This window comes from Styela clava, chromosome 7, assembly GCF_964204865.1.
Source record: "Styela clava chromosome 7, kaStyClav1.hap1.2, whole genome shotgun sequence".
Lineage (NCBI taxonomy): Eukaryota > Metazoa > Chordata > Ascidiacea > Stolidobranchia > Styelidae > Styela > Styela clava.
The window spans coordinates 12,319,856-12,346,374 of record NC_135256.1 but is presented as its reverse complement, the minus strand read 5'-3'; the positions used below and the strand labels follow the sequence as shown (position 1 = coordinate 12,346,374).

At 33.3% G+C, this 26,519-nt stretch overlaps 2 protein-coding genes across 2 annotated transcripts in view; both read left to right on the top strand.

The window, feature by feature from the left end:
* LOC144425073 (uncharacterized) overlaps positions 1 to 10,976 on the top strand; it is a 29,045-nt gene extending 18,069 nt beyond the window's left edge. The window contains exons 69-110 of the mRNA XM_078114336.1: positions 287 to 377; positions 440 to 544; positions 620 to 862; positions 929 to 966; positions 1,033 to 1,219; positions 1,297 to 1,389; positions 1,464 to 1,561; positions 1,637 to 1,789; positions 1,879 to 2,074; positions 2,148 to 2,369; positions 2,452 to 2,631; positions 2,710 to 2,810; positions 3,478 to 3,568; positions 3,631 to 3,735; positions 3,811 to 4,053; positions 4,120 to 4,157; positions 4,224 to 4,410; positions 4,488 to 4,580; positions 4,655 to 4,752; positions 4,828 to 4,980; positions 5,070 to 5,265; positions 5,339 to 5,560; positions 5,643 to 5,822; positions 5,901 to 6,001; positions 6,669 to 6,759; positions 6,822 to 6,926; positions 7,002 to 7,244; positions 7,311 to 7,348; positions 7,415 to 7,601; positions 7,679 to 7,771; positions 7,846 to 7,943; positions 8,019 to 8,171; positions 8,261 to 8,456; positions 8,530 to 8,751; positions 8,834 to 9,013; positions 9,092 to 9,192; positions 9,860 to 9,950; positions 10,013 to 10,117; positions 10,193 to 10,435; positions 10,502 to 10,539; positions 10,606 to 10,792; positions 10,870 to 10,976. Coding sequence (XP_077970462.1) covers positions 287 to 377; positions 440 to 544; positions 620 to 862; positions 929 to 966; positions 1,033 to 1,219; positions 1,297 to 1,389; positions 1,464 to 1,561; positions 1,637 to 1,789; positions 1,879 to 2,074; positions 2,148 to 2,369; positions 2,452 to 2,631; positions 2,710 to 2,810; positions 3,478 to 3,568; positions 3,631 to 3,735; positions 3,811 to 4,053; positions 4,120 to 4,157; positions 4,224 to 4,410; positions 4,488 to 4,580; positions 4,655 to 4,752; positions 4,828 to 4,980; positions 5,070 to 5,265; positions 5,339 to 5,560; positions 5,643 to 5,822; positions 5,901 to 6,001; positions 6,669 to 6,759; positions 6,822 to 6,926; positions 7,002 to 7,244; positions 7,311 to 7,348; positions 7,415 to 7,601; positions 7,679 to 7,771; positions 7,846 to 7,943; positions 8,019 to 8,171; positions 8,261 to 8,456; positions 8,530 to 8,751; positions 8,834 to 9,013; positions 9,092 to 9,192; positions 9,860 to 9,950; positions 10,013 to 10,117; positions 10,193 to 10,435; positions 10,502 to 10,539; positions 10,606 to 10,792; positions 10,870 to 10,976 — 5,892 coding nt within the window. The remainder of the gene's footprint in view (positions 1 to 286; positions 378 to 439; positions 545 to 619; positions 863 to 928; positions 967 to 1,032; positions 1,220 to 1,296; positions 1,390 to 1,463; positions 1,562 to 1,636; positions 1,790 to 1,878; positions 2,075 to 2,147; positions 2,370 to 2,451; positions 2,632 to 2,709; positions 2,811 to 3,477; positions 3,569 to 3,630; positions 3,736 to 3,810; positions 4,054 to 4,119; positions 4,158 to 4,223; positions 4,411 to 4,487; positions 4,581 to 4,654; positions 4,753 to 4,827; positions 4,981 to 5,069; positions 5,266 to 5,338; positions 5,561 to 5,642; positions 5,823 to 5,900; positions 6,002 to 6,668; positions 6,760 to 6,821; positions 6,927 to 7,001; positions 7,245 to 7,310; positions 7,349 to 7,414; positions 7,602 to 7,678; positions 7,772 to 7,845; positions 7,944 to 8,018; positions 8,172 to 8,260; positions 8,457 to 8,529; positions 8,752 to 8,833; positions 9,014 to 9,091; positions 9,193 to 9,859; positions 9,951 to 10,012; positions 10,118 to 10,192; positions 10,436 to 10,501; positions 10,540 to 10,605; positions 10,793 to 10,869) is intronic.
* Positions 10,977 to 11,051: 75 nt separating this feature from the next.
* On the top strand, positions 11,052 to 26,204 carry LOC144425242 (uncharacterized). Its single transcript, XM_078114777.1, has 27 exons — positions 11,052 to 11,134; positions 11,210 to 11,362; positions 11,452 to 11,647; positions 11,720 to 11,941; positions 12,029 to 12,208; positions 12,287 to 12,387; positions 12,826 to 12,916; positions 12,996 to 13,100; positions 14,161 to 14,400; positions 14,476 to 14,513; positions 14,588 to 14,780; positions 14,857 to 14,949; positions 15,456 to 15,550; positions 15,620 to 15,775; positions 15,867 to 16,059; positions 16,295 to 16,516; positions 17,007 to 17,213; positions 17,452 to 17,543; positions 17,758 to 17,848; positions 17,926 to 18,033; positions 18,101 to 22,794; positions 22,913 to 22,989; positions 23,452 to 23,626; positions 23,967 to 24,101; positions 24,865 to 24,916; positions 25,654 to 25,795; positions 25,974 to 26,204. The coding sequence occupies exons 1-27, from the start codon at positions 11,129 to 11,131 to the stop codon at positions 26,128 to 26,130; spliced, it is 8,214 nt and encodes a 2,737-aa protein (XP_077970903.1). The 5' UTR covers positions 11,052 to 11,128; the 3' UTR covers positions 26,131 to 26,204.
* Positions 26,205 to 26,519: the final 315 nt, after the last annotated feature.

Here is a 26,519-nt window from a genome sequence, read left to right as displayed (position 1 = left end):
TTTCAAATATTTTACTATATAAAAATTGTCATTGAACCAAGTTGTACAGTTTTAAAAAATAAAATCAAAATAGTCAGTTTTTATCAACCACTTTAAACAGTGTTCATAACTATATGTGGTATTGCTGGAAACAATACATATTCAGAATTAATAATTATCAGTAACGATGTAAAATTTGGACCATTACTTTTACATCTTAAAATTTCTACCTGGTTGAGCCTGATTCATGAGTTATATATTTTGTATATTTATACCAAATTTTAATAATTTAATATATTTCTCTCAGGACTGCGGTGTTTCATTCCTCTCTTCCTGTCAATGTCCAGAAGGATATGTGAAAGAGTCTGCAACAAGTGATAAATGCATCAAGTCTGAGTGTAAGTTATATTTATGTTTGTAGTGCAGATTTTCAGTTGTAAATATGAATTTTATTATTCAGGCTGTAGATGTGAGGATGGAGATTGCACTGGGTTCCCAGGAAATTTTCAACGAAATGTCATTGGTAAAGATGAATGTGGATGTGATGTTTTTTCTGAAGCTTGTTGTAAGTACCTGATTATTGAATAAAGTAATTATGAAGTGAAGAAATTGAGTCATGCTTGTTTGTTTTGACCTTTAGCATGTACTGATGATTGTGCAAATCCAGAATTTCCGAGTCAAGTAATAGACGCTGGCCAATTTGTGATTGATAGCACCAATTCATGTATCACTTATCGTTGTCCATCGGTCAGCTCAGAACTATGTAACACTGCAATCAAGGAAGAAGAATCATGTTCTCCCGTTAATGATTGTCCTGATGAAAGATATGAAAAACAGCTCGATCCAGATACAGCAAAGGACTGCTGCCCAAAATATGATTGCGGTATGGTAAAACTTTGCTTATATTCTTTTTTGAAGCTGGTGTTAATAAAACTAATTTTGTTTTCAGTTTGTGTATCAGCCATATTTAATGGAGAGACTTATGAGGTAAGAATATTCACGTTTAAACTTTGATTCTTTATGTAATGTATCCTTACGATATAAAATTTGTAGGTTGGTGATACTTTTCCTGATCCAGAAGATCCTATTTGTAGTAATCTGACTGTGGTTCGGAAATCACCTACTAAATGTCCAGAGACTATAAAGGAAACAAAAGATTGCATACCTCAATCTTGTTCTAGTTGTGAAACTGAAATTCTTGATGGTTACGATCAATGTTGTGGCAACACATATAGATGTGGTAAGACATAACTTTGTTTCATTATATATAACCTGTTAATATTTAGATTGTTTAGAAGTTGCTTTGTTGATTTGCAGAACCAAAGACTTGTCCTGAAAATGAAACATGCAGTTCAAATGATGTACAAACAAAGACTACAACTGAATGTTGCACAACAGAACAATGCTCATGTGAGTATTGCTCAGTATTTGTATGGGTTTACTAAATTTGTTTTATCAGAACTTATTAATTCAATATTTTTTAGGTTCATGCACTGGCGTTGGAACTCCTTTTTTAAAAGCATTTCACTGCAATAACACATATCCATTTGAAGGTGGTAACTGTTCGTATGTGGTTATGAAGGTATTTGGTTTTCATTATAGATAATGAAAGTTTTATTTGAGAGTGAATATTTTTAATGAGCTTGTATTTGTTTAGATTATGGACTCGGATGATTTCAACATCACAATAAATGCGGGGTCATGTGCAGATATGTATCCGGATCTCATTTCTCCACCTGTGTCTTGTATTAAGATGTTACAATTATTTTATAAAGAAAAAACATTTGTCATAAATGTAGAACAGAATAAGGTATTTATTAATACGTAAAGATTTCCGATATTTTTAAATATTTTTATGACCTGCTGTGTAAGAGACAATGATTGTTTAAATATTTTCAGGTGTATGTCAGTGGAACACTCATAACTTCTGATTACAATCAGGATGTCCAGATAACTTTTGCTCAAAACATGGAGAGTGTTTCAATGAGAGTTGAAGAATTTGGGTTGCATATTTTGTATTACTCTCGCAATCAAGGAGAGTTTGATATATTCTTGAAAAAATCGCACTCTTCATCTGGAACTACCGGAATATGCGGTACATTAAATATTTATTTATTTTTACTATAAACTGATTAATAAAAGTAAAGAAAAAATTATTTTTTTTAAAGGTCAATGCTCAACATCCGATGATGAAATTACTGATTGTCAAGCTAATCCAGTGAATATGACCCTTCAACTAGTGGATGAAGCATGCGCTCCAATATGTGACAAATCAAATTGTCATGATCTACAGTGTGTGAATAGAGATGAATGCATTACAAATCCTTGTTGGAAATGTGCTGATACAGAAAATGGAAATCCATGTGATGCTTTGCTGCTTCCAATATTTAGTAGGGCTTAGAATTATTTAAAATTCTTGACATATATCTATTTTAAATAAATCACTAAATAGTTTTACTATATTTACTTCAGGTGATTGCTTCGAGAATGTTGACCAGGAATATGAAACTTGCAATTCGTCAAATTGCTATACAGATGAATCTACAGCTAATGATCAGTGTTCAAGATGCAACACTATAACTTTACGAAAATCAATTGACAAATGTCCGTCTTGCACCAATTTTTATGAATTACTCGGTTGTGAACCTGAAGGTAATGTGGAACCTTTTTTTTATTGAAGTGTTCTCCATCAACCAATAATATTACAAGTTTACATTTTATTAAACACAGCAACAGCAGCACCGAATATCAGTTGTCCAGAAAATCAAATTGTAATGGAATGCGAAGATTCATGTAAAAGTCTTGCATCTTGTGATGATGAAACTACTCAGGTATCAGAGATATTCATTTAGTAATTCACTCAGTTTGACAGTTTCAAATTATAGCTTTTATTATTAATTGATAGTATAGTACTATAATATAACTTCATATTTATATAAATGTTCAAATTAAGTATGTTTATTTAGATATAATATTTTTGTTCATTTTGTCGGTTATTCATATTCTAAAGCTTATCAAATTAATATGTAGAATATTACAAGATTAAGTTGGATTGTATTTATGAACTTGTTCTGTATGTCTTACAATTATATTTGTTCTTTTGGATTAAAAACATTTGACCCTAGCTCTTGTAAGTAGCTCCTTTTCTGGTTACAAACGTTTGCCACCCTATTGGCTTTCTTAGAAAATAGCTGAATATATTAGGTGCAACATTTCAAATATTTTACTATATAAAAATTGTCATTGAACCAAGTTTTACAGTTTTAAAAAATAAAATCAAAATAGTCAGTTTTTATCAACCACTTTAAACAGTGTTCATAACTATATGTGGTATTGCTGGAAACAATACATATTCAGAATTAATAATTATCAGTAACGATGTAAAATTTGGACCATTACTTTTACATCTTAAAATTTCTACCTGGTTGAGCCTGATTCATGAGTTATATATTTTGTATATTTATACCAAATTTTAATAATTTAATATATTTCTCTCAGGACTGCGGTGTTTCATTCCTCTCTTCCTGTCAATGTCCAGAAGGATATGTGAAAGAGTCTGCAACAAGTGATAAATGCATCAAGTCTGAGTGTAAGTTATATTTATGTTTGTAGTGCAGATTTTCAGTTGTAAATATGAATTTTATTATTCAGGCTGTAGATGTGAGGATGGAGATTGCACTGGGTTCCCAGGAAATTTTCAACGAAATGTCATTGGTAAAGATGAATGTGGATGTGATGTTTTTTCTGAATCTTGTTGTAAGTACCTGATTATTGAATAAAGTAATTATGAAGGGAAGAAATTGAGTCATGCTTGTTTGTTTTGACCTTTAGCATGTACTGATGATTGTGCAAATCCAGAATTTCCGAGTCAAGTAATAGACGCTGGCCAATTTGTGATTGATAGCACCAATTCATGTATCACTTATCGTTGTCCATCGGTCAGCTCAGAACTATGTAACACTGCAATCAAGGAAGAAGAATCATGTTCTCCCGTTAATGATTGTCCTGATGAAAGATATGAAAAACAGCTCGATCCAGATACAGCAAATGACTGCTGCCCAAAATATGATTGCGGTATGGTAAAACTTTGCTTATTTGCTTCTTTAAAGCTGGTGTTAATAAAACTAATTTTGTTTTCAGTTTGTCTATCAGCCATATTTAATGGAGAGACTTATGAGGTAAGAGTATTCACGTTTAAACTTTGATTCATTATGTAATGTATCCTTACGATATACAATTTGTAGGTTGGTGATACTTTTCCTGATCCAGAAGATCCGATTTGTAGTAATCTGACTGTGGTTCGGAAATCACCTACTAAATGTCCAGAGACTATAAAGGAAACAAAAGATTGCATACCTCAATCTTGTTCTAGTTGTGAAACTGAAATTCTTGATGGTTACGATCAATGTTGTGGCAAAACATATAGATGTGGTAAGGCATAACTTTGTTTCATTATATATAACCTGTTAATATTTAGATTGTTTAGAAGTTGCTTTGTTGATTTGCAGAACCAAAGACTTGTCCTGAAAATGAAACATGCAGTTCAAATGAAGTACAAACAAAGACTACAACTGAATGTTGCACAACAGAACAATGCTCATGTGAGTATTGCTGAGTATTTGTATGGGTTTACTAAATTTGTTTTATCAGAACTTATTAATTCAATATTTTTTAGGTTCATGCACTGGCGTTGGAACTCCTTTTTTAAAAGCATTTCACTGCAATAACACATATCCATTTGAAGGTGGTAACTGTTCGTATGTGGTTATGAAGGTATTTGGTTTTCATTATAGATAATGAAAGTTTTATTTGAGAGTGAATATTTTTAATGAGCTTGTATTTGTTTAGATTATGGACTCGGATAATTTCAACATCACAATAAATGCGGGGTCATGTGCAGATATGTATCCGGATCTCATTTCTCCACCTGTGTCTTGTATTAAGATGTTACAATTATTTTATAAAGAAAAAACATTTGTCATAAATGTAGAACAGAATAAGGTATTTATTAATACGTAAAGATTTCCGATATTTTTAAATATTTTCATGACCTGCTGTGTAAGAGACAATGATTGTTTAAATATTTTCAGGTGTATGTCAGTGGAACACTCATAACTTCTGATTACAATCAGGATGTCCAGATAACTTTTGCTCAAAACATGGAGAGTGTTTCAATGAGAGTTGAAGAATTTGGGTTGCATATTTTGTATTACTCTCGCAATCAAGGAGAGTTTGATATATTCTTGAAAAAATCGCACTCTTCATCTGGAACTACCGGAATATGCGGTACATTAAATATTTATTTATTTTTACTATAAACTGATTAATAAAAGTAAAGAAAAAATTATTTTTTTTAAAGGTCAATGCTCAACATCCGATGATGAAATTACTGATTGTCAAGCTAATCCAGTGAATATGACCCTTCAACTAGTGGATGAAGCATGCGCTCCAATATGTGACAAATCAAATTGTCATGATCTACAGTGTGTGAATAGAGATGAATGCATTACAAATCCTTGTTGGAAATGTGCTGATACAGAAAATGGAAATCCATGTGATGCTTTGCTGCTTCCAATATTTAGTAGGGCTTAGAATTATTTAAAATTCTTGACATATATCTATTTTAAATAAATCACTAAATAGTTTCACTATATTTACTTCAGGTGATTGCTTCGAGAATGTTGACCAGGAATATGAAACTTGCAATTCGTCAAATTGCTATACAGATGAATCTACAGCTAATGATCAGTGTTCAAGATGCAACAGTATAACTTTACGAAAATCAATTGACAAATGTCCGTCTTGCACCAATTTTTATGAATTACTCGGTTGTGAACCTGAAGGTAATGTGGAACCTTTTTTTTATTGAAGTGTTCTCCATCAACCAATAATATTACAAGTTTACATTTTATTAAACACAGCAACAGCAGCACCGAATATCAGTTGTCCAGAAAATCAAATTGTAATGGAATGCGAAGATTCATGTAAAAGTCTTGCATCTTGTGATGATGAAACTACTCAGGTATCAGAGATATTCATTTAGTAATTCACTCAGTTTGACAGTTTCAAATTATAGCTTTTATTATTAATTGATAGTATAGTACTATAATATAACTTCATATTTATATAAATGTTCAAATTAAGTATGTTTATTTAGATATAATATTTTTGTTCATTTTGTCGGTTATTCATATTCTAAAGCTTATCAAATTAATATGTAGAATATTACAAGATTAAGTTGGATTGTATTTATGAACTTGTTCTGTATGTCTTACATTTATATTTGTTCTTTTGGATTAAAAACATTTGACCCTAGCTCTTGTATGTAGCTCCTTTTCTGGTTACAAACGTTTGCCACCCTATTGGCTTTCTTAGAAAATAGCTGAATATATTAGGTGCAACATTTCAAATATTTTACTGTATAAAAGTTGTCATTGAACCAAGTTGTACAGTTTTAAAAAATAAAATCAAAATAGTCAGTTTCTATCAACCACTTTAAACAGTGTTCATAACTATATGTGGTATTGCTGGAAACAATACATATTTAGAATTAATAATTATCAGTAACGATGTAAAATTTGGACCATTACTTTTACATCTTAAAATTTCTACCTGGTTGAGCCTGATTCATGAGTTATATCTTTTGTATATTTATACCAAATTTTAATAATTTAATATATTTCTCTCAGGACTGCGGTGTTTCATTCCTCTCTTCCTGTCAATGTCCAGAAGGATATGTGAAAGAGTCTGCAACAAGTGATAAATGCATCAAGTCTGAGTGTAAGTTATATTTATGTTTGTAGTGCAGATTTTCAGTTGTAAATATGAATTTTATTATTCAGGCTGTAGATGTGAGGATGGAGATTGCACTGGGTTCCCAGGAAATTTTCAACGAAATGTCATTGGTAAAGATGAATGTGGATGTGATGTTTTTTCTGAAGCTTGTTGTAAGTACCTGATTATTGAATAAAGTAATTATGAAGTGAAGAAATTGAGTCATGCTTGTTTGTTTTGACCTTTAGCATGTACTGATGATTGTGCAAATCCAGAATTTCCGAGTCAAGTAATAGACGCTGGCCAATTTGTGATTGATAGCACCAATTCATGTATCACTTATCGTTGTCCATCGGTCAGCTCAGAACTATGTAACACTGCAATCAAGGAAGAAGAATCATGTTCTCCCGTTAATGATTGTCCTGATGAAAGATATGAAAAACAGCTCGATCCAGATACAGCAAATGACTGCTGCCCAAAATATGATTGCGGTATGGTAAAACTTTGCTTATATTCTTTTTTGAAGCTGGTGTTAATAAAACTAATTTTGTTTTCAGTTTGTGTATCAGCCATATTTAATGGAGAGACTTATGAGGTAAGAATATTCACGTTTAAACTTTGATTCATTATGTAATGTATCCTTACGATATAAAATTTGTAGGTTGGTGATACTTTTCCTGATCCAGAAGATCCTATTTGTAGTAATCTGACTGTGGTTCGGAAATCACCTACTAAATGTCCAGAGACTATAAAGGAAACAAAAGATTGCATACCTCAATCTTGTTCTAGTTGTGAAACTGAAATTCTTGATGGTTACGATCAATGTTGTGGCAACACATATAGATGTGGTAAGACATAACTTTGTTTCATTATATATAACCTGTTAATATTTAGATTGTTTAGAAGTTACTTTGTTGATTTGCAGAACCAAAGACTTGTCCTGAAAATGAAACATGCAGTTCAAATGAAGTACAAACAAAGACTACAACTGAATGTTGCACAACAGAACAATGCTCATGTGAGTATTGCTGAGTATTTGTATGGGTTTACTAAATTTGTTTTATCAGAACTTATTAATTCAATATTTTTTAGGTTCATGTACTGGCGTTGGAACTCCTTTTTTAAAAGCATTTCACTGCAATAACACATATCCATTTGAAGGTGGTAACTGTTCGTATGTGGTTATGAAGGTATTTGGTTTTCATTATAGATAATGAAAGTTTTATTTGAGAGTGAATATTTTTAATGAGCTTGTATTTGTTTAGATTATGGACTCGGATGATTTCAACATCACAATAAATGCGGGGTCATGTGCAGATATGTATCCGGATCTCATTTCTCCACCTGTGTCTTGTATTAAGATGTTACAATTATTTTATAAAGAAAAAACATTTGTCATAAATGTAGAACAGAATAAGGTATTTATTAATACGTAAAGATTTCCGATATTTTTAAATATTTTTATGACCTGCTGTGTAAGAGACAATGATTGTTTAAATATTTTCAGGTGTATGTCAGTGGAACACTCATAACTTCTGATTACAATCAGGATGTCCAGATAACTTTTGCTCAAAACATGGAGAGTGTTTCAATGAGAGTTGAAGAATTTGGGTTGCATATTTTGTATTACTCTCGCAATCAAGGAGAGTTTGATATATTCTTGAAAAAATCGCACTCTTCATCTGGAACTACCGGAATATGCGGTACATTAAATATTTATTTATTTTTACTATAAACTGATTAATAAAAGTAAAGAAAAAATTATTTTTTTTAAAGGTCAATGCTCAACATCCGATGATGAAATTACTGATTGTCAAGCTAATCCAGTGAATATGACCCTTCAACTAGTGGATGAAGCATGCGCTCCAATATGTGACAAATCAAATTGTCATGATCTACAGTGTGTGAATAGAGATGAATGCATTACAAATCCTTGTTGGAAATGTGCTGATACAGAAAATGGAAATCCATGTGATGCTTTGCTGCTTCCAATATTTAGTAGGGCTTAGAATTATTTAAAATTCTTGACATATATCTATTTTAAATAAATCACTAAATAGTTTCACTATATTTACTTCAGGTGATTGCTTCGAGAATGTTGACCAGGAATATGAAACTTGCAATTCGTCAAATTGCTATACAGATGAATCTACAGCTAATGATCAGTGTTCAAGATGCAACAGTATAACTTTACGAAAATCAATTGACAAATGTCCGTCTTGCACCAATTTTTATGAATTACTCGGTTGTGAACCTGAAGGTAATGTGGAACCTTTTTTTTATTGAAGTGTTCTCCATCAACCAATAATATTACAAGTTTACATTTTATTAAACACAGCAACAGCAGCACCGAATATCAGTTGTCCAGAAAATCAAATTGTAATGGAATGCGAAGATTCATGTAAAAGTCTTGCATCTTGTGATGATGAAACTACTCAGGTATCAGAGATATTCATTTAGTAATTCACTCAGTTTGACAGTTTCAAATTATAGCTTTTATTATTAATTGATAGTATAGTACTATAATATAACTTCATATTTATATAAATGTTCAAATTAAGTATGTTTATTTAGATATAATATTTTTGTTCATTTTGTCGGTTATTCATATTCTAAAGCTTATCAAATTAATATGTAGAATATTACAAGATTAAGTTGGATTGTATTTATGAACTTGTTCTGTATGTCTTACATTTATATTTGTTCTTTTGGATTAAAAACATTTGACCCTAGCTCTTGTATGTAGCTCCTTTTCTGGTTACAAACGTTTGCCACCCTATTGGCTTTCTTAGAAAATAGCTGAATATATTAGGTGCAACATTTCAAATATTTTACTGTATAAAAGTTGTCATTGAACCAAGTTGTACAGTTTTAAAAAATAAAATCAAAATAGTCAGTTTCTATCAACCACTTTAAACAGTGTTCATAACTATATGTGGTATTGCTGGAAACAATACATATTTAGAATTAATAATTATCAGTAACGATGTAAAATTTGGACCATTACTTTTACATCTTAAAATTTCTACCTGGTTGAGCCTGATTCATGAGTTATATCTTTTGTATATTTATACCAAATTTTAATAATTTAATATATTTCTCTCAGGACTGCGGTGTTTCATTCCTCTCTTCCTGTCAATGTCCAGAAGGATATGTGAAAGAGTCTGCAACAAGTGATAAATGCATCAAGTCTGAGTGTAAGTTATATTTATGTTTGTAGTGCAGATTTTCAGTTGTAAATATGAATTTTATTATTCAGGCTGTAGATGTGAGGATGGAGATTGCACTGGGTTCCCAGGAAATTTTCAACGAAATGTCATTGGTAAAGATGAATGTGGATGTGATGTTTTTTCTGAAGCTTGTTGTAAGTACCTGATTATTGAATAAAGTAATTATGAAGTGAAGAAATTGAGTCATGCTTGTTTGTTTTGACCTTTAGCATGTACTGATGATTGTGCAAATCCAGAATTTCCGAGTCAAGTAATAGACGCTGGCCAATTTGTGATTGATAGCACCAATTCATGTATCACTTATCGTTGTCCATCGGTCAGCTCAGAACTATGTAACACTGCAATCAAGGAAGAAGAATCATGTTCTCCCGTTAATGATTGTCCTGATGAAAGATATGAAAAACAGCTCGATCCAGATACAGCAAATGACTGCTGCCCAAAATATGATTGCGGTATGGTAAAACTTTGCTTATATTCTTTTTTGAAGCTGGTGTTAATAAAACTAATTTTGTTTTCAGTTTGTGTATCAGCCATATTTAATGGAGAGACTTATGAGGTAAGAATATTCACGTTTAAACTTTGATTCATTATGTAATGTATCCTTACGATATAAAATTTGTAGGTTGGTGATACTTTTCCTGATCCAGAAGATCCTATTTGTAGTAATCTGACTGTGGTTCGGAAATCACCTACTAAATGTCCAGAGACTATAAAGGAAACAAAAGATTGCATACCTCAATCTTGTTCTAGTTGTGAAACTGAAATTCTTGATGGTTACGATCAATGTTGTGGCAACACATATAGATGTGGTAAGACATAACTTTGTTTCATTATATATAACCTGTTAATATTTAGATTGTTTAGAAGTTACTTTGTTGATTTGCAGAACCAAAGACTTGTCCTGAAAATGAAACATGCAGTTCAAATGAAGTACAAACAAAGACTACAACTGAATGTTGCACAACAGAACAATGCTCATGTGAGTATTGCTGAGTATTTGTATGGGTTTACTAAATTTGTTTTATCAGAACTTATTAATTCAATATTTTTTAGGTTCATGTACTGGCGTTGGAACTCCTTTTTTAAAAGCATTTCACTGCAATAACACATATCCATTTGAAGGTGGTAACTGTTCGTATGTGGTTATGAAGGTATTTGGTTTTCATTATAGATAATGAAAGTTTTATTTGAGAGTGAATATTTTTAATGAGCTTGTATTTGTTTAGATTATGGACTCGGATGATTTCAACATCACAATAAATGCGGGGTCATGTGCAGATATGTATCCGGATCTCATTTCTCCACCTGTGTCTTGTATTAAGATGTTACAATTATTTTATAAAGAAAAAACATTTGTCATAAATGTAGAACAGAATAAGGTATTTATTAATACGTAAAGATTTCCGATATTTTTAAATATTTTTATGACCTGCTGTGTAAGAGACAATGATTGTTTAAATATTTTCAGGTGTATGTCAGTGGAACACTCATAACTTCTGATTACAATCAGGATGTCCAGATAACTTTTGCTCAAAACATGGAGAGTGTTTCAATGAGAGTTGAAGAATTTGGGTTGCATATTTTGTATTACTCTCGCAATCAAGGAGAGTTTGATATATTCTTGAAAAAATCGCACTCTTCATCTGGAACTACCGGAATATGCGGTACATTAAATATTTATTTATTTTTACTATAAACTGATTAATAAAAGTAAAGAAAAAAATTTTTTTTTAAAGGTCAATGCTCAACATCCGATGATGAAATTACTGATTGTCAAGCTAATCCAGTGAATATGACCCTTCAACTAGTGGATGAAGCATGCGCTCCAATATGTGACAAATCAAATTGTCATGATCTACAGTGTGTGAATAGAGATGAATGCATTACAAATCCTTGTTGGAAATGTGCTGATACAGAAAATGGAAATCCATGTGATGCTTTGCTGCTTCCAATATTTAGTAGGGCTTAGAATTATTTAAAATTCTTGACATATGGTATATCTATTTTAAATAAATCACTAAATAGTTTCACTATATTTACTTCAGGTGATTGCTTCGAGAATGTTGACCAGGAATATGAAACTTGCAATTCGTCAAATTGCTATACAGATGAATCTACAGCTAATGATCAGTGTTCAAGATGCAACAGTATAACTTTACGAAAATCAATTGACAAATGTCCGTCTTGCACCAATTTTTATGAATTACTCGGTTGTGAACCTGAAGGTAATGTGGAACCTTTTTTTTATTGAAGTGTTCTCCATCAACCAATAATATTACAAGTTTACATTTTATTAAACACAGCAACAGCAGCACCGAATATCAGTTGTCCAGAAAATCAAATTGTAATGGAATGCGAAGATTCATGTTACAACCCAATATCGTGTGATAATCAAACTACTCAGGTCTGTCAGGGTTATTTTGATGGAATTTGTAAATTTTTTTGTCATTTCCCTTGTTTTCAAACAGGTTAATGTGGTTCCATTAAATTTGAACCCACGTACATTTGAACCCATGACAATTGCACCTGTATGCTTTTGCACATATGGAATTTTTTTTGTTTTTTGGATAGTTGAACCCACACTAACCCTTTTAGCACCCGCATATAGATTGAACCCGTGGATATACACATGGGTTCAAATGTACGTGGGTTCAAATGTACGGTCACCGGTTAATGTATATAACATTTTTTTGTTATTTTCGGTGCAGGTATCCTTTTTAAGTTTAGATTTTGTACTTTATAGTTAGTATTTCAAATACCGTAGTTTTATTTGTGGCATAAATATGCATATATGTTTCATATTTTTCAGTATTGTTTTTGTTCTTTCTGTACTTTTTTCTAGGACTGTGGACTTTCATTGATAACTATTTGTCAGTGTCCTGAAGGCTATTTAAAAGAATCAGCAACAAGTGAACATTGCGTGAAAACGGAATGTATGTTAACGAATTTTATTTTTTGTGCCTGATACACTTCTATTTTATTACCAACACACTTCTTGACTATTTTCTGCAGGCTGTAGTTGTGATGAACCTCTGTGTCCTGATATGCCACCGAATTACACACCAAATGTAACTGGAACAGATGAGTGTGGCTGTAATATATATTCGGAAGTTTGTGGTAATATTAATTTACTATGACGGCGTTTTTCAAAGTGTGTTACGCTAGCTTCTTCAGAGTATTCCGTAGGACAGGAATCGAAATTATGACTAAATTGATCACCTTGGCGATCTCGATTGCACCTCGGCAACTCCGGGTCATACACTTATCTTCCAACTGGTGACAAACAGGCGGACAGGGGTTGCTATTTATACAGTCTGACAGACCTCGTGCCAGTCTGAAAAGCATGGCGTCTTGGTTAACCGTTCAATATTATCAACCGTCGACCCAATTTTTCCTTTGTCAAGTTCACAGCCACATTTTTAATTTTACCATATGCTACATTTTTTTGAAAAAAAACTTTTCAATGGACTGTTAGCTTAAAACTGGAAGCCTCAAAAGATGCTGTGATAAGCCGGTTGTGCGAGTTGATGCACAAAGTGAATTGATTACACAATTTTTTATTATTATCCATTTTCTATGTGTTCCGGGAGGCAAGATAAAAAGCATAGGTGATCCGGAATAATAAAAGTTTGAGAAACGCTGTAGTATAACATAGAATATGATTTCCAATTGATGTTATTCTTTACCAAATGATAGTCATGCTGGTTAACTTAAAGAATCATAATATATTCATATTTCTTGTTTCTATCACTAATGTTTATATAGATTGACTACAATAGCATCATTCTTAGATATAGATTTGTGTGACTTGGAGTTCTTAAATATTTTATATAAATCTATGATGGTAAAAATATTTCTTAGATTTGATAAATGACAGGCTGTGCAATAAATTCTATATATTTATCGAGCAATATAGTTTAAAAACAGCTAATTTCAGAATTTTTTTATTAAGTGCACTTATGATTCATGCTCATTATTACTTCCTATTGCATTGTTCACTTCAGGACACAACATTTGCAATTAATGAAGAAAAATACAATGATCACGCATTCCTCTTAGCAGTCGCAGTCGCATTCCTTATTAATTTGTTATATTTGATATTAATTTGTGTTTTCCTCAAAAATATTTTAATGTTTCTTGATGAACTTTTATTAATTCTGTTTATTGTGCAATTCAGAATGTACTGACGAATGTGCTCATCCCAATTTGGATAATCAAGTACTGCAACCAGGAGAGACAATTATTGATAGCACAAATTCATGTATTACATACACATGTCCTGAATCATTTATTGAAAAATGTAATTTTGTGGAGGTAATTGAACAAAGTTGTCCTGCAGTATTATGTCCTGATAACAGATATAGGATACATATCAATGATAGTACGATTGATGACTGCTGTCCAGATTATCAATGTAGTAAGTAATACTTGACATAATAAATATTCATATATATATGTAAATCATATAAATAATCAATTTTCTGTTTTTCAGTTTGTGAATATGCGATTTACAATGGCAGCCCATACAAGGTTTTTCTTACATATTGTTTTTGTTTTTTATCTTAAAGTAATACTTAAGTGAATAAAGTGAATTTTGAATCCAGGTTGGAGAAACAATTCCAAATCCAGACAACCCAAATTGCAGTTCGATCGTTTTCGCTCTGTCAAATAACAATGCAAGTGTTTGTCCTGAACCTGAGAATATGACAAAAACTTGTGATCAAATACCATGCAATAATTGTGAAGAGAAGATCAATATTCAATATGACGATTGCTGTGGGGAAGTTTATGACTGTGGTATGCTGATTGTGGTGCAACATATATATAAATAAGAATTTAAGTAGCACTATGAATAATATTCCAATTTTTGCAGCTCCAAAAGGATGTCCAGATGTTTCTCAATGTGCATCAAATCAAGAAGAATTTATCACAAATGATGGTTGCTGTGATCATGTGACCTGCCAATGTATGATTATTAAACATACGTTTTAATAAATTGTTTTCTTCAACTTAGTAACAGTGCATTTTTGGAGCCTGACCATAAATAGCTGAATACTGCTATAAAATTGAGAGTAAAAGAATATAATAATGTTTTATAAACTATAATGAAGTGTAGTAGTTCAATTTATTATCAACTTAGAAAAATCAGGCTGTGCTTCATCGCAAAACAGACTAAATTTGGGTTAGTGAATTTTAATTAACACTGCTGTCAATATATACACAATAATTATTTTATGCGCCCAACACTGTCGCAGGATATAGAAATAAATAGTATAGTGCATTTGACTCATATTTTGTATATTAAAAAATTAATGAACCAATAAATATGTACATACAAGTAATATGCAATACAATTTTGTCCGGGCAGCTGTGGATTTTGTGTATTTGATCATAATAATTAGTTATGGATCATTCCCAATTTACTTATTTTTTCATTATTAGTAATTTTTAAATTTATATGAACTGATTCAGGCAAAGCAACTGGTATTGGCTCTACTTCTTTTACACTACTTGATTGCAGAGAGACATTTGAACTAATTGGAAACTGCACATACTTGGGACTAAAGGTAAAGTGTGGTTAAACTGGATTACTAGACTTTTATATTATGCTAAAATTTTGTAATAAATTCCTGCAGGACATGCATGGAGATGAGTACAAAGTCGAATTTGATGTTGCGCCATGTATGTCTCTATATGCCAATATGGATGTTGGACAAGATCAGACTTGTGTGAAAAATCTTATTTTAACGTACAAAGATAAAATTTATGAAATAGAAGCACATACTGGACAGGTGAATAAGGCATAAATTTTGAATACAAAGGTATTTATCGTATATATATTATTATTTAGTTTATAATTTTTTTTAAATTTGCTCAATTTAGTTTTCTATTGATGATGTTCCGATGACAAGCAATATTTATAATGATGTTGTAACAGCTGTTAGAATTTCTGGATCACTTTCAGTTGTTGTTGAAGATATCGGACTTCATATATTGTGGAAAGATGAAGGAAAAGGGGTGTTTAACATTGGCTTGAATTCAACCGATGGAAATCGTGAAACTGAAGGATTTTTAGGTTGAATTTTGCAAAAGTTTGTTGAACAAAGATAAATTAACAGCAAATCTTAGATAAATTTGTGAAACATAACATTTTTAAATTGATTCAGGTTTTTTTTTTCCTGTTTATTTTCAGCCTTTTCCTCTCTTAGATTAGTTGCTGTTACAATAATTGTTTGTGAAACAGTCAAAATCTAACTACCCAAGCTCAATTGCTTTGACATATAATAAACTACTGTTCCTGATCAATATAGGGAATTGTGAATGGGGGAATACAACAAGAGAAGACTGTCCTCTAGATACCATCAATATAACTAATTATCAAACTGATTCGAGTTGTCTAACACCCTGTGGGGAAGACGACTCATGTGAGGAAGAGAGATGTGCTTCTTCTGAAAGTTGTATTGAAGTCTGTCAATCATGTGAAGATTTAGGAGAAACAAATCCATGTACCGCACTGATGAACGTGGTGTTTGGTAAAAACTATTTTCATTATCAGACACAATGTGCACTTTTTGGAATCGTTTTCCACTATTTTTTTTTTATATTGATGTTGCCTGAAAAAATATTTTGTTATTTTCTTTAACCATTGATCAAATTACTTTCGAATCTTCAGTGGTTATAAATGGAAGTGTCTCATAGATAGCTATTACTTTTACTACCATGTAATATACATGCGCTATGTGACTGTATTTTGCTGTTTTGTAAATGGCCCCCATATATGGCTCTTGCTCAGATCTTATTGTCCATATATTCGTGCATTGATCTCTTACTGATAACTAAGATTGAAGTATATTTTTAATTCATTTTAATTTTTGGTTTAATATTGTGATGTGGATAAACAACAAAATTGCTTCTTAAGTGGTTGATTATTTCAATAGGCCATTCATCTCCTATTTTATATATTCAAATTATCATGACAACACAATGAAAAGTTTCTTTTTTAGGAGTCATTTTCATTTTTAGATGACTGTATTCAACTTGATAACATAACACTGTTACTGCAACAATGTTTGGCTCAACAATGTTTCGACCCGAGCATTACACCACAAGCTACAATCGACTCTGAATGCAAAGTTTGTACGAATTCTTTCATTTCTGACAAAATAAAAAACTGCGAAACAAATGAAGGCTTATGTGAAGGATATTATTCTGCTTTAGAATGTGTCACAGGTGAATATATCGAAGGTTTTTTGAGTTGAAAACTTTTTAATGTTACTGAGCAGCCATATTGTAGGAAACAAATGAAGGAGACTTTTTTTTCATTTTTATCAATTGTTTCGCGTGTTTTCTTCAAACCAGTATATAGACACATAGTAAAGTAACACATAGAAACTTAGCCACAAAGATATTATTTATATCTGCTCCATCATTGTTTGTATCGCTCTATTGAAATTTCATTAAATTTTAGAAGAGGTAAACAAAACTTGCCCAGAAACCCAAATTTTTCAAGAATGTAGAAAACTGTGTGAAGTTCAAGCATCGTGTGACAATCCGCAAGAAGTAAGTTTGCAATAAAACATGCAGAAGTAAATAAATTTATACGTGAAAAAAATAAATTATGCTGAGTGCCTGAAATGGAAAAATTTAGGTAAACATATTCTTTGAATAAATCAGATACATTTTGGTATTTTTAACAAAGGTGCACTTTTGTATTGCAAATTCAATCGTTACCACCCCGATATAAAGCTTTACTATTTTCTAATTTTATGTTCAGGGCTGTGATTCAACTTATATTACTGGTTGTGGCTGTCCTGAGGGTTATACAAGACAGAATGGTGAAAGTGATGTTTGTATAAAAACTAAATGTAAGAGTTCAAAACTGCTTTCTCTTGATAAAGTTGAGCATTTTGAGTTTTAGCATTTATGTCTTTTTCATAAACAGGCTGCTTAGACTGTCCAGCTGATCCTTGTGAGAATCTTCCAGCAAATTTTCAAGCACAAGTTACTGGTGTTGATGACTGTGAATGTCCAATTTACTCTGATTTTTGTAGTCAGTATATTTTATTATTTTTGACTTGGTGGAATGCTATATATTCTGATAAATTGCTGCATTTCAGGTTGCACGTCTGACTGTGTCAACCCTGAAACACAAGCTGCAATTAATCCTGGAGAGACTGTGTCATCATCCAATCCATGTATAACATATTATTGCCCAGAAGAAGAATCTGGGAAATGTGGTCAAGTGACAGTTAATGACAGGTCTGATACTTGTGCGTCTCTGGCATCTCTAGGATGTGGAGACCAGAAGGTACCACAATATAATGAATCCGATGCATGCTGTGCTGTAGAATGTGTGTGTATACCTCAAAACAGCGAACCATGTGAATCACAATATCAAATTAAGGAAAATACAACAGGAGAATGTCCATCTCAAATATGCATATGCGATTGTCCTGATGTTTTCAGTGACTGTGACTCTGTTCCTGGATGCAAGTCAGACGTTACTTCTTATTCAGAAGATGAATGCAAATGTCCTACATCTATAACATGCATTCCAGACACAGATGTTTGTACCGCTCCTCCAACATGTGGTTCATGTCTGTATGCAAAAGCCATTAGCAGCGACCAAAATGACAATGCTTGTAATTCATCATGTGATACGTACCAGTGTACTAAAGTGGAGTGTACAGAAAATACCAATTTGCCAGAATCATGTGGTGATTACAAAAGATTTGAGTCGTATTATCTTCCAGGTGATACTGACAAATGCTGCCCCATTACAGAATGCAATTGCTTGCCCGAGTCTGAGCTGATGCATATTTGTCCACAGTGGAATAAAACATGTGGGGAAAACTATACAAAGACGTTAGTAAGTGAAGAACATGATTGTTGCCCAGAATATGAATGCGAGTGTGTACCTGAAAATTGTCCCCCACCTGTTGTATGTCCATGGGGAAGATTGTGGACGAATTTACCAACCGTAACAATTGGTGTACATGATGCAGTTTGCTGTAATACAACTATTTGCAATTGTGTCAATATCACTTGTTTCCCTCCTCCGTTTGAATGCCCTGATTACCATACTATACAGATAGATAATACCACCAATCCATGCTGTCCAATATATACTTGCGAATGCGATGTGGATACTTTTCCAGCAAATACAACAAATCCTATATATATACCTGACAGTGAAACAAACATATGTGATAATGTTCCTGGGCAGAATCCTGTACCAGTTGTTCATCCATCGGAGTGTTTCTCAACATGTGAATGTCTCCCCTCTGATGAAGCAAAAGAGAAGTGTCCTGACAACATATACATGGAAGCAGAATGCGTATCTCCCAAGTATTCTGTAGTAGTAGAAAAACCGGCCAATGATACAAGATACACATGCTGTGAGAAGTTGAGTTGTGAATGTCCACCATGTGAAGAAGGGTATATTACGGAAGATCAGTGGTTGGCATCATTGAGAGAAGATCAAGACTTACACATTTCAACCCCAAACCAAGAGTGTTGTCCTCTGTTTACGCCAGTTTGCAAAGACCCTTCAGAACTCACTGACATGTGCTTACAATATGATGTATCTTGCCCGCCAAATTATGCAAAAAAGAAAAATGAGACAGATATTGACTGTTGTGAAACATACTACTGTGAGTGTGAAGCTTGTGTATTCGAAGGAACTACTTATTCTCCAGGAGAAAAATGGTATGCATTAGTTGATGGTGCTTGCACGGCTTTGATATGTAGTCAGCAAGTCAGTGGCTGCAGCATAGACACAGATACTGCTGATTGCAGTTTCCTTGCGTCATCTGGGTATATGTCTATATCAGTTGATTCATATTCAGATCATCCATTAGATTCATGCAAACAGCTCAAATGTGTCTGGAATACTGATAATGGTGTGTGCTCTTTAGATCTATTAACACAAGACAGAGAATGCCAAAATGCACCTAATTGTCCAACGAATAAAGAGCCACATGGAACCAAAGACAATCCAAATGATTGCTGTGAAACTTACACTTGTGTCTGTAAGTCCTGTGGAGCAAACTATACTACAGTAGAGGAGATAGAAAAGAGCTTAAGACCTGATCAAAAAATAGTTCAAACTATCAACCAAGAATGTTGTGCTAACTACACTGCTGTATGTAAAGATGAAAGTGATCTGGTCAATTTGTGCTCTGCTTATGATGTTGTGTGTCCAACAAATTATAAGAGAAAAAGAAATGACAGTGATATAGGCTGCTGTGAAGCATATCATTGTGAATGTGATGTATCTTCATGTCCTGATGTTCCAGAATGTGACACCCCAAAGATTTTATCATCCTCCTTCCAGGAAGGTCAATGCTGCTTGGAGTACACTTGCATTTGTCCAATAGACCCTAATGAAAATATCACCTGTGAGGCACCTTATATCATTGAAACAGCAAATAACAATACATGTCTTTCAAAATATTGTCGATGCCCAAATGAAATTGAGTGTCAAAGAGAAGCGACGGCTGTTTGCCAGTCGACATCTGGCTGTCGAGCTGTTGTTACCAAAAGAGATGAATGTGACTGCGTAATTGAGAGTGATTGTATTGGAGATCCTACTCCATGTGATGATCCACCCTCCTGTGGAAATTGCTCTGATGCCGTCATTGTTTCAACTTATACTGTTGTTGGAGACTGTAATTCAACCTGTAACCAATATCAATGTCAACGCCGAACTTGTCCAATACAAGCACCTTTGCCACAACTATGTGCATGGAATAACATTTCTACATCACTGACTGAAAATGACTGCTGTTCGGAAGAATCTGTAATATGTGACAGCAAAAACTGTCCTTTCATGAAATGTGATGGAGGATATCATAAGGAAATTGTGATGGGTGAATACATAGATGCGGCACATTCCTGTCCTGATCTTGACTGCTGCAAAAAAGAAAAATGTGTATGTGATGTATGCTTTTACAACAATGTTTCATACAATGTTGGAGATAGATTCAATGACACAACCCCAGGTTCTTGTTTGATTTATGAATGCACAGGTAGTCGAGACCAACCAGATGGGTGTTACAAAATAAGTACAGAAGCACCATACTGTTCTTATACTAGTCCAAGTGGAACAATTTCAAGGGTTAGTGTTGACGCATTTTTTGATGATCCAGAAGACAAATGTAAACGCATCACTTGCAAAGAAATTATACAAGAAGATGATCAGTGCTTTCATTATTTACATATTGAACAAGATCCTTGCATATTGGATATAACATGCCCAGATTTTATGGAACCAGACATCATACAACCAACAGGAGAGGAATGCTGTGCAACCTACAAATGTATATGTAAAGATTGTGGCAGTAATTACACATCTGGCATGGATGTGCATTTAGAACCATATGAAGAACTTGTCTATGTTCCAATCGACATCAACCCTAATCAGCTTTGCTGTCCAAGAACACAAAAACACTGTGCTAATGAAACGGTGCTGATGTCATATTGTCCAGAATGGGATAGGCAATGTCCATCAGCATATATTAGAAAACGGAGGAATTATTTTGACTGCTGCCCCACATTTGACTGCATTTGTGATGAGACAAAATGTGCAGAAGGACGCCCTCATATAGCAATACATGAATGTCAAGAAGTGGTTAACAAGACGCTGGAAGAAAATCCCAATCAGGATTGTTGTCCAGAAACAAAAATTAACTGCAAAGATCCTGCTATTTGCTGTGGTAATAAAACCTGTGGTGAGGATGAAGTTATGAAACAATTAGACTCCCTTGATCCACTTTCTGGATACTGTTGTCCTACTCAAGAATGTGAATGTGTCGATTACTGTGGACCAGGATACATAACAGAAGAATACCTTATTTCTATTCTTCAAGTGGGCCAAGTTGTTATGAGTGTAACTCCAGACAAAAAATGCTGTGGGAAGTATGATATATTTTGCAAACCAGATGTTGAACTAGAACATGATTGTTCTGTTTATAACATAACTTGTCCTGCTGGAGAAATTCGTTACCCAGATTCTACCATTGGTTGTTGCTCCACATATACATGTATATGTGATACATGTTTATATAATGGGGAAATACATGATTTGGGTGATATGTGGGTTGACTCAACCAAACCATGTTCTGTATTTGAATGTACTTCTTATAGACAGCAAGATGGATGTTACTCAGTGGATGAAACTCCCGGAGAATGTTCATACAATAATTTCAGTTATCCTGTTGGATCTGAAATTCCAACAAGTGATCCCTGTCGTACTTTGCGATGCAAGGAAAATTCTATTCTGAATGGTCAATGCCTTCAGCAGTTTGTAGAGGAAATACAGACTTGTAATACCCTGACCTGTGGACAATATGAAGTGAAAAATGAAACTTATACGGACGGAATATGTTGTCCTCATCTCGAATGCATTTGTGCTTCATGTGGAGATGACTACCCTGGTAGTGGGGTTGATAGAGAAATTGAAGTATATGAGAAAATTGTTCCAATGTCAGTCTCTGAAAACCCTAACTTTGTGTGTTGCCCACGGACAAAGATTGTTTGTCAAGACTACTCTGTACTGATCAATGTATGTCCCCAATTCGGCATGACGAATGAAGATTGTGGCGCATGGCAACAATTGAATCGTACCAATTCTTTGACTGAGTGTTGTCCTGAATATACTTGTGAATGTCTAGAATGTCCTTATTTCAGTCCACTTCGGGAATTGTATCAATGTGAAGAATATGTAAATCAATCTGAAGTTCTAAACCCAATATCACACTGCTGTCCTAGACAAACAATACAATGTCAAGCTGAAGAAGCGTGTTGTACGGTAAGTGTTTATCGTGCAAATAAATCTATTACCAGTAGATACAGAGTAATAGATAGAGTGATATACAGAGCATTCTTAACATAATACGTATATCATCAAATTAATCTATCCATTTCAGATTCCGGAGTGTGGAGAATATCAAGAAGTATATGATACTGGTGGAAGGGATCCTAACACCAATAACTGTTGTCCAAAGTAAATCAATAAAATTTTCTTTCATTGCGTTCTTCGAGGCAAGCTTATTTTTCCCAACCAGTAAAAATAATCAATCACACCCAAATCACGATATAACAGTCACAGTTTTACTGGGAAAGGAAAGTCGCGGGGAACCAATGCTGTTTTTCTCCCTATATATATAAGACATGCATCAATGAATTGAACTGGAATCAACACTGTCAATTTGTGATCTATTTTGGTGGAGCTTAATACAAAATAGTCTGGAAAATTTTTTCCACCGATTAAATATTATTTCATGGTATTGCTAGTAGCAAATATGTAACAGCACAGCATATCAATAAACAAGCAGACACAAATTATTTTAATATGCCCACCTTGGGAATGAAATATAATTTCAATATTCTTCTATAATTTTTGGTAAAGTTGAAAATATTGCTATTTTTATATTCTTGCATTTTAACAACAATTAATTATTCGCAGATATGAATGTCGCTGTAAAACTGCTGAAGCATTACAGCATGTTTGTCCCCATGCCAACTTCACATGTCCTGAAAACTACAACAAGATTCCGAACAATACTTTGACACAGGATATATGTTGTCAGACTTATGAATGCCAGTGTTATGGATGCTTAGAGAACAGTGTTGTTTACCCGGTATGTGTGGCAGAAAAATCCCAATAAATTAAATAAATTGGAATAGAAATTTAGACACAATATTCTGTTGCATTGCTGTTAGTGAATTTGTTCTAAACTCGAAACTTAATTGGTAGATATTGACTAAAGCAGCTATACAATAACTAGCAGAGGAGGGAAGATCGTATTCCTGAAACAATTTCAATTTGAATTTCAATGTACATGGGCACAGATTTTGAATTGTTGTATCTACATTAATCTCAGTCAAGCAGTTATGCCTCATAGACATATATACTTCCTTTTTTGTGTGAAAATTGTATTTTTATATACATTGTACTATTCTATTTTGCTGCATTGTCAGATCGATGCTGTTTGGTGTGCAGATGACAATCATTGCCTCGAAATGAAATGTGTGGAAAATAAAACACATTGCCCAAATCTTATAGTTTATCAAAAGTTTGACTGCATTGATATTGATCAAGCTGCATGTCTTGAGGTAAGTAATAAATACGTTATTCAATTTTGAGTTGATGGATGTACACTTTTTGCATTTGTTCTATACTTTTGAGGCACAAGACGGTGGAGCGGTTTTGCCATTAATTTTTATTCTAAAATAAGTAGCATTCATGTCCCATTTAATATATTTTTAATTCATTTTGGTTTGGTCATCTTATAAGTAGGTATGGCGGACTCGACTCCGGAATCGATTCCTTGTTGAATCGACTAGAATCGATTCCGATGTTTTGGAATCGACTCTTAGAGTTAAAACTTGGATTGTAAACAAGGTATAACGTTTTGTGACAGGTCCTACTGGAACAATTGCTTTGTTAAATTTTTAGTGGGTAAAAATTGTAATTTTTTATCTAGAAGGCTATTACGCTTATATAATGTATTTCAAAAATTTCTGTGGGCTCTAAGGGATACTTTGTTGTGTGCGATTTTGTCTACTGTGACAGATTGAATACCCATACTACTTAGTTTTGGTCTTCATGTCCATATACCGGTATTTGAAAATCGATCTCTTGTTCGAATTCATATATGGTATTGTTTAAGTGGGTATGTTTTCTCCGGTAAGCTATGTCGAGGAATCAGGATTCGGAATCGAGAATCGAAATCAAAATTTTAGGAATTGGATGAGAATCGAATACTTGTCATACTTAGCATCCTTTGAGCACTGATTTCGCTAATAATTATGCTGGAGGAAACTGAAACTCAAACACCAGAATTAGTTTGATGTTAATATTAATATATTTTATCAGGGTGGTGGTGAAGTCATGCCTAATATGACAACTGAAGGATGCTGCTTTTATTGTGAGTTTTTCAGTTTAATTGAACTTGTAGAATTGTTGATTTTTTTACCATCATCTTCAATTCGCTTTCATTGCAAACTTTTGTATTATGATGCATTTCAAATTCCACACTAAAGTTATGAAATTATCGATGTTGTTTCACACTTTGGCATCGGGAAAATTAATGCATAAGACGCAGTTTTTCTAAGCACTTGTATCTGCCATTCAATTTAGAATACGGTACCTTTTATACTCTGAGTGAGGTTATGCTCTATGCTGATTTATGAAAATTCTAGGTGTAACATTTTTAAACTTTTCTATCAACATCCAAACTTCCAGCCATTACGAAGCATGTATGAGATCAATGGTTTAGTTTTTCAGCATACTATGGTACATATACACACTGTAGGACACGCGCACTTGAAACGCGGCAGTACAGCGTATACCAGTGACGATTTTGATTACAGTCGCGCCAGTATGCAGCCAAATATAAAAATTTTAATAAACATGTAATTGTCAACAAGAAAAAAATGTTATGAACAACATTAACACACCACACGGCCAGATATACAGATGTAACATGTTTGAAAAAAATCTTTAAATATCTGTCAGTGTAGAACTGAATGTTTCCATTTTGTCTGAAATTTAGTTATCGGCGTTATCGGTCTCACCTGAAAAAATAACTGATAAATTTACTTGACAACAAATTTTATTTTTCATGTGTGAATCGTACCATTTAATATATATGTTATTCATAAGGTCACACCCCTGGTTCCTGCCATGCAATTGAAAATTATGAAGATGTTGTTATTACCAATGCAAATGGAGTAGCCTGCTCTAAGACCGATGTAAATATTCCAAAATGTGATGGAACCTGTGCAACACTTTCTGATTACAACACGTGAGTAGTGAATTGTTGTTAACATTGATCTAAAAACTACATGATGTTAACTCGATTACTCAAAATTTTGTTTTCAATCCTATTATCATTGCGTTCTAGTTAGAATCTAAATCGAAGCCATATTTATTCTAATTTGTTTATAATTATTCTTATACACCAATTAATTTCTATACTGCAGACTAACGGGAGATTTTGACACAACATGTAACTGTTGTAAATCAACTGCAGTGGAGAGCAGAACTGAAGATTTGCTCTGCGATAATGGAGACATCGAGCCATACAATTACAATTTTATTACTTCTTGCGATTGCCAACAAACTGCTTGTGCCCCATGAAGGGGAGTGCCATTTTCGATTTTTTGCCCTTCGATGCGTCAAAAGATGCCAATAAAATTCCATAGAGAAATTTGTGGAAAGTCTGATTCTCTACAAAGGGGTGCTTTCTGTGATAGGATCTTGTGCAGTAGATTGAAACCAGTGGCGGGAATTCAGGGTGTTTGCGCAAACCCGCTCTTGGAATGTCGTGATATCAGCGAACCCGTTCCTAATTTTTGTTTTAGACGTTAACTATCACAGTGAAGGACGGCGTGAACCGTAGCTGCGTTATATATTAGATTTAGGTAAATCGTTTTGTGCTAATGTAGCTTACGTATAGTAATATATATATATATTTTTTCTGAAGTGGGCGTTGTTAGTGAGTTCGATACAAAATAGAACACGTACTT